This window comes from Carcharodon carcharias, chromosome 16, assembly GCF_017639515.1.
Source record: "Carcharodon carcharias isolate sCarCar2 chromosome 16, sCarCar2.pri, whole genome shotgun sequence".
Classification (NCBI taxonomy): Eukaryota; Metazoa; Chordata; class Chondrichthyes; order Lamniformes; family Lamnidae; genus Carcharodon; species Carcharodon carcharias.
In genome coordinates this window covers 23685707-23700674 of record NC_054482.1, presented here as the reverse complement: position 1 = coordinate 23700674, position 14968 = coordinate 23685707, and the positions used below count along the sequence as shown (strand labels likewise).

The 14968-nt window shown below is 40.6% G+C and overlaps 1 protein-coding gene across 5 annotated transcripts in view; it reads left to right on the top strand.

Moving 5' to 3' along the window:
- rasal2 (RAS protein activator like 2) overlaps window positions 1-14968 on the top strand; it is a 411464-nt gene that overhangs the window by 373047 nt on the left and 23449 nt on the right. For all 5 annotated transcript variants that reach the window (XM_041208224.1, XM_041208220.1, XM_041208219.1 and 2 more), the window contains exons 9-12: window positions 7022-7166; window positions 10631-10775; window positions 12492-12728; window positions 13288-13489. In XM_041208224.1, the coding sequence (XP_041064158.1) occupies window positions 7022-7166; window positions 10631-10775; window positions 12492-12728; window positions 13288-13489 (729 nt within the window). The remainder of the gene's footprint in view (window positions 1-7021; window positions 7167-10630; window positions 10776-12491; window positions 12729-13287; window positions 13490-14968) is intronic.

Genomic DNA, 14968 nt, shown 5'->3' with positions numbered 1-14968 from the left:
ATCAAATCCAAAAATGGCAGTTAACTTGAAGAATGAGTTCAAATCCTACAATGGCATTTAAAATTTTGAATCCAATTTAAAACAAATTTGTAAATTTTAAAAATTGCCAGCATCAAAAGTGACCATGACTTTGCCTGATTGTTGCAAAAATGCAACTGTTATGCTGATGTCTTTTAGGGAAGTAAATCTGCTGTCCTTGTCTGGTCTGGCCAATTATCATTCCAGCCCCACACCAACATGTTAACTACCCTCTGAAGTAGCCAGGCAAGCCACTCAGTTGCATCAAACAGGTACATCAAAGAACTGAAATCAACACACGGACTGCACGGTTGAAGAAGGTGGCCCACCACCGCCACCTTCTGAGAGCAATTGAGGATGGAAACCAAATGCCCACACCCTGAGAACAAAATTTTAAAGAATCACTTATGATGCAGAAACCCTAACATTGTAAAACCCAAACTCTGGGTAGATTTAGCAACTGGTACTGAGCTACACAGAGCAAGTAAGTAAAGGAAAGAAATAATTTGTATTTACATAGTACCTTTCACATTCTCAAGAAATCTCAGAGCATATGATAGTCAATAAAGTACTTCTTGAACTATTGTGACTATTGTAATATTGGCAAATGTGGCAGCTAATTTACGCAAAGCCACAGATAGCTTTGAAATAAATTGCTAGATATCTGTTTTTGCTGAATTTGGTTGAGGGATAAATATTGACAAGACACTGGGAAAAACTCTCCTGTGTTTCAAATAGTGCGATGGGATTTTTCATGTCAACTGAAAGTACAGACTTGTTGGGTGCTTAATTAATTAATCTATTGCAAGCTTGGCTAACTTAATGGTGCCGTTGTGCCTGGATTGGCCCTCGAATGAAATGCTGAGGGAATACTCCATCATCAGCGTTTTCATTCTTTCAGTGAGATGCTGAAGTTCAGTCTTGGGCTACTTATTTCTGTGATTGCAATGAACATTAAGGGTCTCATGGTGATACCCAAAGAAAGTTGATATCCTGATCAACATTACTCTCTTTATCAGTCAGCAAAAATTAAATGCGTGAACTGTTTCATTTCATTGTTCAATGGCAGCCACTGAGCTTTAATAGTAATTTATTGTGCAAAGTACTTCAGAAACTTTTCAACATTGGCCTATTAGGAGACCAAGATCAGGAGGCGTAACAAATCAGCCAGTGATTGCTGACCTGTGACCTGCTGAAAAATGTACATGTGTACAGACATTGGGTGAGCACACCTAGTTGAATAGTTAGCTGACAGTTGCTATCAAGGCTCACTGATAAAGAATAGCTGGCTAGAAAGAGTGGAGAAAGTGCCTAAAATGCATTAGGTTTGTTCTTAGGATTTAGTTGAACCAGATCATTGGGGTCATGAAGAGAGGAACTATATTTGTTATGCTTTGAAATGTTCATTGATGTTTACAGCACAGAAGGAGGCTATTCAGCCCATTGTGTCTGTGCCGGTCAACAAAAATCTGACTACACTAATCCCATTTTCCAGTGCTTGGCTCACTGGCAACGCATCCATTGTTGCCAGGGTGCCCAGAGCAGAAAGGCTTCAATTGCTTAATATGGACACACTTTACATTTTTTCAAAATAAAAGATTATTTTTTGAAATTAAGATTTTAAAGCCAACCAGTTATTTTGAAATCCCTTGTTTTTGTGTACAGCTTGACTTAGCTAAAATGATCAAATTCAAGAGATTTTGCTGGGAATGTTTAAATCAGGAATGCGATTCCCTGTAACTTCAAATACCAATTGCAGCAGAATCCAGAATACTGGATGCCAATGGACCACCTTTAACCAGTACACAAAATACAGCAAGTGAAGTGATTCCTGGGACATCAATCAATTTATTTTCTCTTCCACTCCCTTTTTTTTAGAATGTTTATTATTTAATTTGTACCTTGGGTATTATATTTGCAGAGGGTTGAGATTCATGATCCTTTCTTGTTAGTTTTTAAATCTCATCTCTTTCTCTGTCCCCATGTGAAAAGGATGAACTAATCATTAACAATTGTAGCTGCTCCTGTCTGCAGAAGAGAATTCTTGTTAAAACCCAGAAGATAAAGAACCTTTACCAGAATAAGGTCACAGCCATTGTGTTCATCATTAAGTGGAATGAGTAATTATAATGGAAACTCTATTGCAGCTGCGTTTCAGAGCCTAGCCCCAGGTCAGGCAACTGTCAGGAGGCTGTGATGGAACGTGCGCACTCATACTGTATATCAGATTTTTTAGTACCCATTGTCAGTAAGAGGAACCATCTTATTTGCAGCAAAGTCTCAATGGGTAAACACATATCCTATGTGATACTGAGTTTAGAGACCTAAGCCTTAATCTTGGCTGACGCTTGCGTGCAGTACTAAGGGACTACTACACTAATTAGAAATGACGACTTTCAGCCAAGATGTTAAACTGAAGTTCCATCTTTTGTTAAATTTGTTGCTCATCCCTAATTGCCCTTGAGAAGGTGGTGGTGAACTGCCTTCTTCAACCACTGAAGTCTACATGCTGTTGGCATTTCCAGGTTTTTGACCCAGCAAAAGTGAAGGAATGGCGATGTAGTTCCAAGTCAGGATGACGTGTGGGCTGGAGGGGAACTTGCAGGTGGTGGTGTTCCCACGCATCTGCTGCCCTTGTCCTTCTAGGTGGCCAAGGTTGTGGGTTTGGAAAGCGCCCTCAGGTGGACACAAAAGACCCCACTACACAATTTAGAAAAGCAGAGGAATTCTGCCCAGTGTCCCTGCCATTATTTTTCCTTTAGCCACCAACATCACTAAAACAGATTATCAGGTTATTTTAACATTGCTGGCCCTGGTACCTTGCTGTGCACAAATTATTTGTGACATTTCCTACATTAGAACAGTCACGACCCTTCAAAAAAATACTTAACTGGCTATAAAACACATTGTGCTGTTCTGAGGTTATGTAAGGCACAATATAAAAAATGCATGTTCTTTCATTTTTCTTTATGTAGCCCTGAAGGTTTGCAGATCTGTTCTGAGTGCTACAATTAGCCCTAGTTGGTTGAGAGTGGTACAACAGGAGAATTCTTTTTTGATTGCAATCCCCAGGCCTTCAGCTGGGATTTGTGTGTTAGTCTATTCTCTGTCTCAGTGGTGATGCCTGCTTTTTCAAATGATTGGCCAATGAGGAATTCCCAGGCAACCAAACCCCAGCACAAATCAGTGCCTTCTGGACAACAAGCAGAATAAACAAAGAAAGCTTAGCAGATAAGAAGAGCTCTTCTGTTGTAATATTGAATATTGTGATTTCACATTTAATCTACAGTAAATTAGAACTTTTAATGTTTCATTACACAAGCTGCCAAAGAGCAGTGTAATTTTATACTTGATTATAACTTTACACAAATTTTGAGGTTTGAGAAATTGCTGTTGAATAACATGTTCAAAGCGTTTGTACATGTATGGAGGTTAGGACATGAGTGGGACCGGCTGCATGAATAACCACCCCGATTTGAAGTTATGTTTGTGGAAATAATCTTTCATAACAAGTTAGGTGATAGTGGTTAGACTGTGTTGAGATGAGTTGTAGAGTCTGATGGACTTTGGATTACACTTGATTTTTGGGAATTCCTCCATATTTTCTCTGATTTACTCTACATCCTGTGCTGACTGATCCTGGGATCGCGTCCTATAGGAGCCCACTTCATTGAGTACTGCACCAAAGTGGTGGTTCTTCGTGTGTGAACTGAAATGCTGAGGTCCGTATGTTGTTGGGCTGGGAGTAGCCATCAAAGGTACCACACATAAGGCTATTTAATAAGATAAGAGCCCATGGTTTGGGGATATTATATTAGCATCAATAGAGGACTGGCTAACGGAAGACAGAGAGTTGGGATAAGGGGGGGCATTTTCAGGATGGCAACCTGTAACAAGTGGGAGTGCCACAGGGATCAGTGCTGGGGCCACAATTATTTATAATATATATTAATGACTTGGATGAGGGAAATGAATGTACTATTGCTAAGTTTGTGGATGACACAAAAATAGGTGGGAAGGCAATTGGTGAGGATGACACAAAGAGTCTACAGAGGGATATGGACAGGTTAAGTGAATGGGCAAAAACGTGGCAGATGGAATATAATGTGGGAAAATGTGAGGTTATGCACTTTGGCAGGAAGAATAGAGGAGCTGAATATTATTTAAATGGATAAAGATTGAAGAATGCTGCAGCACAGAGGGATTTGGGGGTCCTAGTGCGTGAATCCCGAAAAGCTAGCATACAAGTTCAGCAGGTAATAGGGAAGGCAAATGGAATGTTGGCCTTTATTTCAAAGGGAATGGAGTATAAAAATAGAGAAGTCTTGCTAAAACTATACAGGGCATTAGTTAGATCACACCTAGAATACTATGAACAGTTTTGGTCACAGTATCTAAGGAAAGATATACTGGCATTGAAGGCAGTCCAGTGAAGGTTCACTAGGTTGATCCTGGGGATAGAGGGATTTTCTTATGAGGGGAGGTTGAACAGGTTGGGCCCATACTCATTGGAGTATAGAAGAATGAGAGGCAAACTTATTGAAACACACAAGATTCTTAGGGGGCTTGACAGAGTCAATGCTGAGAGATTGTTTCCCCTTGTGGAGAGTCTAGGACCAGAAGGCATAATCTTAGAGTAAGCCCACTTAAAACTGAGATGAAGAGGAATTTCTTCTCTGAAGGTAGTCAATCTGTGGAATTCTTTACCACAGAGAGCTGTAGAGGTTGGGTCACTAAGCATATTGAAGGCTGAGATAGACAGATTTTTAATCAGTAAGGGAATCAAGGGTTATGGGGAAAGTGGAATTGAGGATTATCAAATCAGCCATGATCTCATTGAATGGTGGAGCAGACTCGATGGGCCGAATTGCCTACTTCTGCTCCTATGTCTTATAGCTGAGCCCAGTCCTGATGTCGCCTGACATCCACATAGGTGCAATTTCTAGCAGGACAGTGTTCAGGTTCATGATGGTACACTTCAGCACTCTGGTGCACCAATATGTTGCACCCTAGTGTAAACCTCCACTTTGTCTTTTTATAGTGTTTGTGTCTGTATTGTGCTATACTCTACATTGTACATTTTATATTGTGCATCCATAACCAAAATTAACACTGCATAATTCAATCTCTTAATTGTGTTATCTATGTTGCCCAGCATGGTGACAGCCTGTGTGGCAGATTTTTTTTTAAAGAATAAAAAAATAAGGTTCCTGGCAGTAGCATAGGCTGCTCACATTTACAAATTTACAAAGTTGTTAATGATCTTTTACTTCTTGCATTAAGCATACATGAACACAAGTGTATGGTCCCATAGCAAATTACCCGTGAGGCACTGTTGACCCAGATGCGCTGACTCGTCTTTTCCTCTTGTTGCTTTCCATTTAACAGCCCTGCAAAGTGCTCTGTTCTCTTGATGGAGTGTTTTTAAAAATCTCCCATTAAGGCCAAATGGCTAGACCTGTTATCCATTATAAAGATTTGAGGCTATGAGCGTACTGCTCTAAATGAAATATCTTCCTCCTCTTTGCAGAGATAAAGTTAATAGGAATTTTGGAATTTAATCCTCCTAAATCACTCCTGTGATTTCTGACAGAAGTAATTCAGTGTTGTAATTCTGGTGGATTAACTTGAAATTTCTCTACTGACTCCCTGTTTTAGAGCTTCTGAGCCTTTGGGGGTGTACCACAGTGTTCCTTTGGGGCCTTGGAAATTAACACAATCCTAATGCATGTAAACACAGGTTAAGAATGAATAACCTGAAGCTTTATCTCAGTTAAATTTCTCCAGCACAATCAGCAGATGGTTAAAGTGCATTGAGCCTCCACCTGGGCTCAGTGGTGGGAGGTTGGTGCTAGCCAGAACAGCTAGCAGAACAAACTGACCAGCTTTATCCCTTCCACCTTCTGCTGAGTGCCATCTCACAGTAACTGAGATATGTCAAAGGAGCATCTCATCATTGTGACACCGTGTTTGTTGGTGCTTGTCTGCTGTGTGCTATTGTGCTGCCTCTGTTTATTTTTTAAAAATCAATCTCTTACAAAGTAATTTATTAACATCTTGTTGCTTTGCTGTCATTTGCATTCTTTTTGTTTACCTGATGCCTGTTAAAAATGTTAGTCTTGGCAATGTGATTGAGATACATTGACTTATTTACAGCTGAGGAATTCTTAGGTTAGTTACTATATCACTGCTGATTATTTGGCTACAGCCCACTGCCAGCCTTTGTGACTCATTCATGTTGGTACCTACAATAAAACCATCGCCACCAGCTCATTAACCATCACAGATAGCCCAAAATAAAAGGAAAACTGATATTTATCATTTGATTCCTTCTGAAGTTCCTGACACTGCAGCTGCATCTTCATTGTATTTTCACAAGTTTCAGTATATGTGTTATCTAGTTGGGATTGCCCATCTGAGTTGGAAGGAGGGAATCCAAGGATGCTTGCTGTCCTTTGATACTTCTGATTGAATGAATGATGAAAACATCCCATGTCTGCTGACTGATACCTGGTCACTCAATGAATAACATTAAATCAATGTTAAACTTGGGCAAGGAAAGGCACAGAGAAAGTGTATTAATATAACCCAATACAGCAAGCAAAGCTTGGACCAGAAAATAACGTATCAGTGCGTGCTGGGAATAAATAAGCTTATATCAAGGTTACATATCATACATACAATACATACATTTGACTTCGATTCATATCACTGATCAGATTTTTTGATCATTTTAACTGTTAGATACTACGTATATAAGGATCTTGTCATTAGAAGTTCTCTAGCATTATAGTTGCCAAGATCACAGTGGCAATATTTGATTTTAGTGCGTAAGTATAATGTAATGGCCATTATTATGCTGCCCCAAGCTCCTCCTACAGATTCCCCTTAATCACTTGAGTTTGTAGCTGAGTGAGTGCTCTTGTCAGTGAAGACTTTATTTTTCATTACAGAACATGGGCTATTATCCAGCATTCAAGCTTTTAATTCTTACTCCTTCCAGGACTTCCTTACAGACTTGGTAATGTCTGAGGTGGACCGATGTGGGGAACATGATGTTCTTCTCTTCAGGGAAAACACCTTAGCAACAAAAGCCATAGAGGAGTATTTGAAGCTTGTTGGGCAGAAGTACCTCCACGATGCCTTAGGTAAGCGTTGACTGATATACACTGGATTGGTTGATGATTATTGATGCTGCATCTGCAGTGCAGGTACCGTGGGAGAATAGTGGCTTCTAATAGACTGGTGTTAGGTGTGTACTGCTGGTTCCACCCTGGTTAATCAGAGCAAGGCAAGGCAGTGCACATTTGTGCAGAGCTTTGTTTGTTTACCAATGTCCAAATTTCAATGACATCTTACTTTTGGTTAAGAGAATACACAACAGCCCACTTTCTTTGAACACAGATAGATGAAGGGGAAAGTCCGTTGTCGGGGACCCTTTAACAGTTTTAAAATTGGATGTGTGCTTTCTATTGGCAGCAATTTCACTGTAGCTGATGTGTAGCCCACATGTTGTGATACAGCCTGCTTAAGGTAGTCTGAACACATGCAGGTTTATCTGCTGGCATACTGCACTGCGTTTTGTGTTTGATCTGTTGCCAGTATCTTTTTACAGTGTACAACATGCAGCGTATCTGCACATCCTAGTAACAACCAATGCACTTGAGTATGGATAAACTTCCAAAGGGCACAGTTGCAGCAAATGCTTTTCCATAAGGCATACATCTACATTGAAGGGACTGACATCCATGTGTTTATTCTCCCACCACAAGAAGACAAGAAATAGGAGCAGGAACGGACCACATGGCTTATCGAGTCTGCTCCGCCATTCAATACAATCATGGCTGATCATGGGTTTCAACTCCACTTTCCTCCTGATCCCACATCCCTTGATTCCAAAAATCTGTCTATCCCAGCCTTAAATGTATTTAATGATGAAGCATCCACAACTGTCTGGGATAGAGAACTCCAAAGCTTCACAACCCTTTGAATGAAGTAATTTCTCCTTATCTCAGTCCTAAATGATTGGCCCCATAACCTGAGGCTGTGCCCCCTGTGTTTGTTTCCACTGGTCAGGGAATCTATCTCTCAGTCTCTTCAGATTCTTGTATGTTTTATTAATCTGAACTTGAGTGAATATAGGCCCAGTTTACCAAGCCTCCCATCATCGGGCAACCCCCTTTTCCCAGAAACCAATTTAATGAACCTTCACTGTACTGCTTCCAATACAAGTATATCCTTCCTTAAATATGGAGACCAAAATTGCACACACTATTCCAGGTGTGGTCACACCAAAGCCCTTACGATTGTAACAAGACTTATTTATTCCTGTATTCCAGTCCCCTTGCCATTTGCCTTCCTAATTGCTTGCTGTACTTGCGTGTCAGCTTTCTGCGTGTCTTGTACGAGCACACCCAAATCTCTTTGAACATCAACACTTTCACATCTTTTAAAAAATATGATGCTTTTCTATCATAGTTCCTTACATTATACTCCCTCTACCATCTTGTTGCCCATTCACTTAACCTGTCTAATATCTCTTTTCAGTCTTTCTGTGTCCTCCCCACAGCCTACCTTTCCACCTAGCTTTGTGATCATCAGCAAACTTAGGAACATTACTCTCTGTCTCTTCATCTAATTCATTAATATAGATTGTAAGTAGCTGAGGCCTGAGCACTGATCCTTGCAGCACTCCACTATTCACTGCCTGCCAACTTGAAAATGTTCCATTTATGTCCAGTCTCTGCTTCCTGCCTGTTAACAAATCCTCTCCATGCTAATATATTACCACCAACTCCGTGAGCTTTATCTTTCATGTGGCTCTTTATTGAATAAATGCCTTTTGGAAATCCAGGTACACTACATCTGGCTACCCTCTATCTACCCTACTAGTTACATCCTCAAAAAGTTCTTAACAAATTTATTGAACAAGATTTCCTTTTAGTAAAACCATGTTGACTTGTTCTAATCATACAATGCATTGCTAAAACTTCCTTAATAATAGATTCCAAGATTCCAGCATTTTCCCAACAACTTATGTTAGACTAAATTACCTGTAGTTCACCGTTTTCTCTCTCCCTCCTTTCTTGAAAAACAGTGTAACATTTGTCAACATTCAATCTTGCAGGACCATTGCCAAACCTTTTTGGAATTTTGGAAAATAGTACCTAATGCATCACTATCTGTAGCTATCCCAAAGGAATAGGCCATCAGGTTCATGGGATTTGTCAGATTTTAGTCTCTTAAGCTTCTCCTCTCAAGTACTTTTTCTCTGCTGATATTAATTTCCTCACTCTTTTTAGCCCCTAGGCCACTGTCATTTTTTGGTGTGAAACTTACCTGTCATCATTGTAGAAGACACAGATATTTGTTCAATGCCTATGCCATTTCCTCATTCCCCATGATAATTGCTGCTGCCTCTGCTTCTAAGGGACTTTAGCCACTCTTTTCCTTTTATATTGCTGACTAGTCTACTCTCATTCTATTTTTTAATTAACTTTTTGAAGGCCTTTTGTTGGGGGCAGGGTGGGGGGAAGAAGTTACCTAGACACTTTGTTCCAGGAGGCAGCCACATTCTTTAGGCTAGACAGAAATTTAGAGTTGGTCAATGGTCAGGGACAGGAGGTGTGACTATGAGTCAGGCAGTTAAGGGGAATTAACATGTAGTGTTGGAGGAGCCTCAGCCCTGGTTTTGTCCAACAGGCACAAGGTGGTTGCTACTTGTGTGGATGAGGAGAAGGACTGCAAGGTAGATGAACAGATTGACCATGGCACCATGGTGAAGGATGCCATTCAAGTGGGGGGAACAAAGAGATTTACGTCTCTGGACCTGCCTGTGCTTATGTTCTCATTAATTTTCTATAAATGCTCTACTTACCCTGATGGAAATTCTCTAGGACTTGGAACGCAAACCCAAAAGGTCTTTTCCCCAATAAATTCAACTAATTTACCTTCTTCCAAAGCCTTCAGACAAGCAGATCAAATAACGTGTTGACTACAAGACTCGTACACCACAAACCCTGATTGTAAAGAAGTGCTCCAATGTAATGTAGTTAATATATGACATAGAAAATAACATTTTAAGACCTATAAGCTTTTATTTTTAGTGATGTATTGCAAATTTGTTCTCTGTGTGACTATTGGCAGTTCTACCTATGAGATTCAGAAGTAGCCTATTGCAACTCTAGCCTTCTAGAGGATGTCAGATCTAACAGATGATTTTGTCATTCATATTTAAAAAACTATCCAGTATTATTTTGATGACCCTTGCTGCATCTCTTGCATCGTTTCAAGGATTGTTGGATGGTGGATTCTTCAGTTAATTAAGAATGTGTTGGCTGCAAAGTGGGATTAGTTCTGTCACTTTTTTTTGCCAGTGGAGATGGAACTCTACTTTGTCCCAATGATATATCAGTGGCTGGAAAACTTAAGGATGCAGAGGTCTAGCAAGGCAAGAGTTTGATGCTCTTAGAAGACAGGGGTTGTCACTGTACTTACTTTGGTTTAAAATATAGTGTTCTTACCACCATTGTTTCAACCATCTCCACTTAACTGAATTCTATTTTATGTGTTACTCATCATGCCAATTTATCCTGCTTGTGTCCTGCTTCAGGAGAGTTCATAAAGGCACTTTATGAATCAGATGAAAATTGCGAGGTGGACCAGAGTAAGTGTTCATCCAATGAACTACCAGAACATCAGAGTAACCTCAAGATGTGTTGTGAATTGGCATTCTGCAAAATCATCAACTCCTACTGGTAAGAGACAGTCTTCAGAGAGAGGTTGAGGGAAACCACAGTGAAAAGTTATACCCTATACAAAGAGCAGGTCTAGTTTCTGAACCATGTGGGTATGCAGGTGATGTGCTGACTAGCCAGAAGCTAGTAAGCATGAGGGAAGCTATTCAGCCCATCCAATTCATCCATGTAGAAAATCCCTTACGCACTCTCCACTACTGCTGCAGTTGGCTCTTAAATGAGGCCATGTTTTTTTCCCTACAATCTTATCTTCCTTAAATCCACTACATGTGCTGGTCAATTTTTGTGTGAAGAAAAATTTCCTGACAGCCCATTCAGCAGCTTGAACCTGTTCTCTTGACTTATTTACTGTAAAAACAGAAAATATAGGAAATATTCAGCAGATCAGGCAGCATCTGTGGAGAGAGAAACAGAGTTAATTTTCCAGGCCAATGACTTTTTGTCAGAACAGGAAAAAGATAGAGATATAAAAGGTTTTGAGCAAGTACAGAATCAGGGAAAGGGGGAAGGGAGGAAAGAACAACAGGGGAAAGGGCTGATGGTGAAATGCAAAAGGAGTAGTTAATGGACAAGTAAAGAAATACAAGATTCATCCAGAGGAGGTATAAATGGGAATGGCAGAATCATTACAGACAATCAGAGGTTACAGTCTGATATTGTTGAACTCAGTTGTTGAGTCTGGAAAGCTGAAAGTGGCTAAGGTAAGGTTCTGATCCCTGAACTTCATTGGAACACTGCAGAAGGACAAGGACAGAGAGATCAGCGTGGGATGAAGAATTATAATACCGCGTGACTGAAAGCTTGGGTAACCCTGCAGTCTGAATCAAGGTGTTCCACAAAGTGATTTACCCAGTCTACATCTCCCCAGTGTAGAGGAGGCTGTATCATGAGCATTGAGTGCAGTATATTAAATTGAAAACAGTACAGGTAAATCACTGTTTCTCTGGAAGTAATGTTTAGGTGTCTGAATGACGGTAAGGAGGGCAGGTAAAAGAGCGTCTCCTGCACTTGCATGGAAATGTGCTGTGGGAAGGGTAGCTAGAGGGGCTGGGATAATTGAGGAGGAGAAGGTGGTATTTCTGAAGGAGTGCTGAAAGGGGAGGAGAAGATATGTTTGGTGTTAGAAATGGTGGAGGATGATCCAGTGAATATTTGGAGGCTGGAAGGTAAAGCAGTATTTATTCTTATTTATATTGAAGTAATTTAGCTTTGTTGTAATCTATTAGTGTTGAATTTATGTTTTGTCACATCTATTACTACCATCTTCCTCTCCACTGTAAAGTAAGAGTTCTGCAAAAATCAGTGATTTTCTCAAAGGCTCAAGATTCTTGACTATGATGACTAGATAGAAAGCTTAGTCAAGTCAAATTAGGCCCAGAAAGAGAAAATATAAACACTGAAAATTTAAAATAAAGACAAGTCAGTGAATATCTGAAGAAAGGAGACAGTTTAGTGCTCTGGATGGGATACTTCCATGTTCCTGGCATGTTTAAGCAGCGAGCCACTTGAAGAAGTTATTGAAGTCAGCTGCAGCTATATTGCTGACTGAAGGAAGAATAGAAATTTGAAGGAACAGAAAAAAATGCTGACAAGTTGTGCTGAGATGAGCTCCACTTATTCACCTATTTGGTCTAAACGGAAAGTCATGGATTAAGGTCTTTGTGGATCAGAAACTGACATGTTCACCACTCTCTTCCTTTCCTGCTTTCTTTCCAGTGTTTTTCCGCGCGAGCTAAAAGAAGTCTTCGCATCGTGGAAACAGCAGTGTTTAAACCGTGGGAAGCATGATATCAGCGAGCGCCTAATCAGTGCCTCACTCTTCCTGCGTTTTCTCTGCCCTGCCATTATGTCACCTAGCCTCTTTGGCCTGATGCAGGAGTACCCGGATGATCGGACATCTCGTACGCTCACCCTCATCGCCAAAGTCATCCAGAATCTTGCCAATTTCACCAAGTATGTGATTTCTTTACCAATTACACCATGCCACTGCAAGTCATTTTGCTTTTTTGTGTATCAGTTTTTGCTTATGTATTATGTGTGTTTAAGCTGACTAAAATGACAGCTGCAATATACCAAACTTGTCTTTTTAAATCTTAGGACCTAAATGGACATCAGAAAGTGAGTAATTTAATGTGGGGCAGTGGCGGGGGAAGAGGTCAGATGGCTTATGTATAACACAATGGATATTGAAGGGGTTATTATAATGACAAGCTGAAAAAGCACATAAACTATACTTATGGGTGATTCCATCAGGTATGATTTTCTGAATGTGGGCACATAGTTTACATTTTGTTTTATCTTGGGTTATGAACATTAACTGTACATTCGTGTTCAGTAATTCAGCTGGATCAAAGGAAAATTTGTCTTAAGAACTCATTATTGCTTCGCTTTAGCTCCTGGGGCTGTTCACAATATTCGGTAGGCTACACCAGCAAAAGATACCTGAAACCCATCTATCATCTTCCACAGAGACTGCATTTTGTTCTTTGATCTCTCCCATTGATATCTGCAGGTTTGGGAACAAAGAGGAATACATGGCATTTATGAATGATTTTCTGGAACATGAGTGGAGTGGGATGAAACGTTTTCTGCTAGAAATCTCAAACCCAGACACCATTTCTAACACACCGGGGTTTGAAGGATATATTGACCTGGGCCGTGAGCTCTCTGTCCTGCATTCGTTGCTCTGGGAGGTGGTGTCACAGCTTGACAAGGTATATTTTAGTGATTCAATTATGAACCTTTGAGCACATTAGTTAAGAGACAAAATATAATTTGTTAAAATCTAATGTTCTCATTTTTATAAATTGAGACTTTTTTCCACTTGGTTTGTAAGGAATTTTTAGCACACATATGATTGATGCTGAAGTTGTATGGAGGTTGAACAATATTACTTCAGGAGGAAAATCTTTTGCGTTGATGTTGCCAGTTCATGGACAGAAGAACAAGAGTGTGCGCTAGTCAGAGCTAAGTGATTCCACAACCAACAGATCAGATCTAAGCTCTGCAGTCTTGCCACATCCAGTTGTGACTGGTGGTGGACAATTAAACAACTCACTGGAGAAGGAGGCTCCACAAATATCCCCTTTTCAATGATGGAAGAGCCCAACACAAAAGATAAGGCTGAAGCATTTGCATCAATCTTCAGCTGGAAGTGCTGAGTGGATGATTCATTGCGACCTCCTCTTGAGGTCCCGAATATCACAGGTGCCAGTCTTCAGCCAATTCGATTCATTCCACATGATATTAAGAAACTGCTGAAGGCCCTGGATACTACTGGATATTGGCCCTGACAAAATTCTGGCAATGGTACTGAAGACTTGTGCTCCAGAACCTGCTGCACCCCTAGGAAACTGTTACAGTACAGCTGCAACACTGGCATCTACCTAGTAATGTGGAAAATTTCCTAGGTACGTGCTATACACAATATGCAGGACAAATCCAACCCAGCCAATTATTGCCCCATCAAGCCTACTCTCGATTATCAGTAAAGTGATGGAAGGGGTCATCAATAGTGCTATCAAACAACACATCCTTAGCCATAACCTGCTCACTGACACTTAGTTTGAGTTCCGGCAGGGACACTCAGCTCCTGATCTCTTTACAGCCTTGGTTCAAATATGAACTCCAGAGGTGAGGTGAGAGTGACTGCCCTTGACATCAAGGCAGCATTTGACCAAGTGTGGCATCAAAGAGTACTAGCAAAACTGAAGTTGATAGGAATCAGGGGGGAAACTCTCCGCCGGTTGGAGTAATACCTAGCACAAAGGAAGATAGTTGTAGTTGTTGGAGGTCAGTCATCTCAGTTCCAGGACATCACTGCAGGAGTTCCTCAGGATAGTGTCCTGGGCCCAACTTTCTTAGGCTGCTTCGTCAATGATCTTCCTTCCATCATAAGGTCAGATGTGGGAATGTCACTGATGACTGCACAATGTTCAGCACCATTTGTGACGACTCAGGTACAGAAGCAGTCCATGTCCAACTGCTAAGACCTGGACAGTATCCAGACTTGGGCTGATAAGTGGCAAGAAACATTTGCGCCACACAAGTGCCAGGCAATAACCATCTCCAACAAGAGCGAATCTAACCATTGCCCCTTGACTTTCAGTGGCATTAACATCACTGAATTCCCCCACCATCAATATCTTGGGCTTTACTGTTGACCTGAAACTGAACTGGACTAGCCATATTAT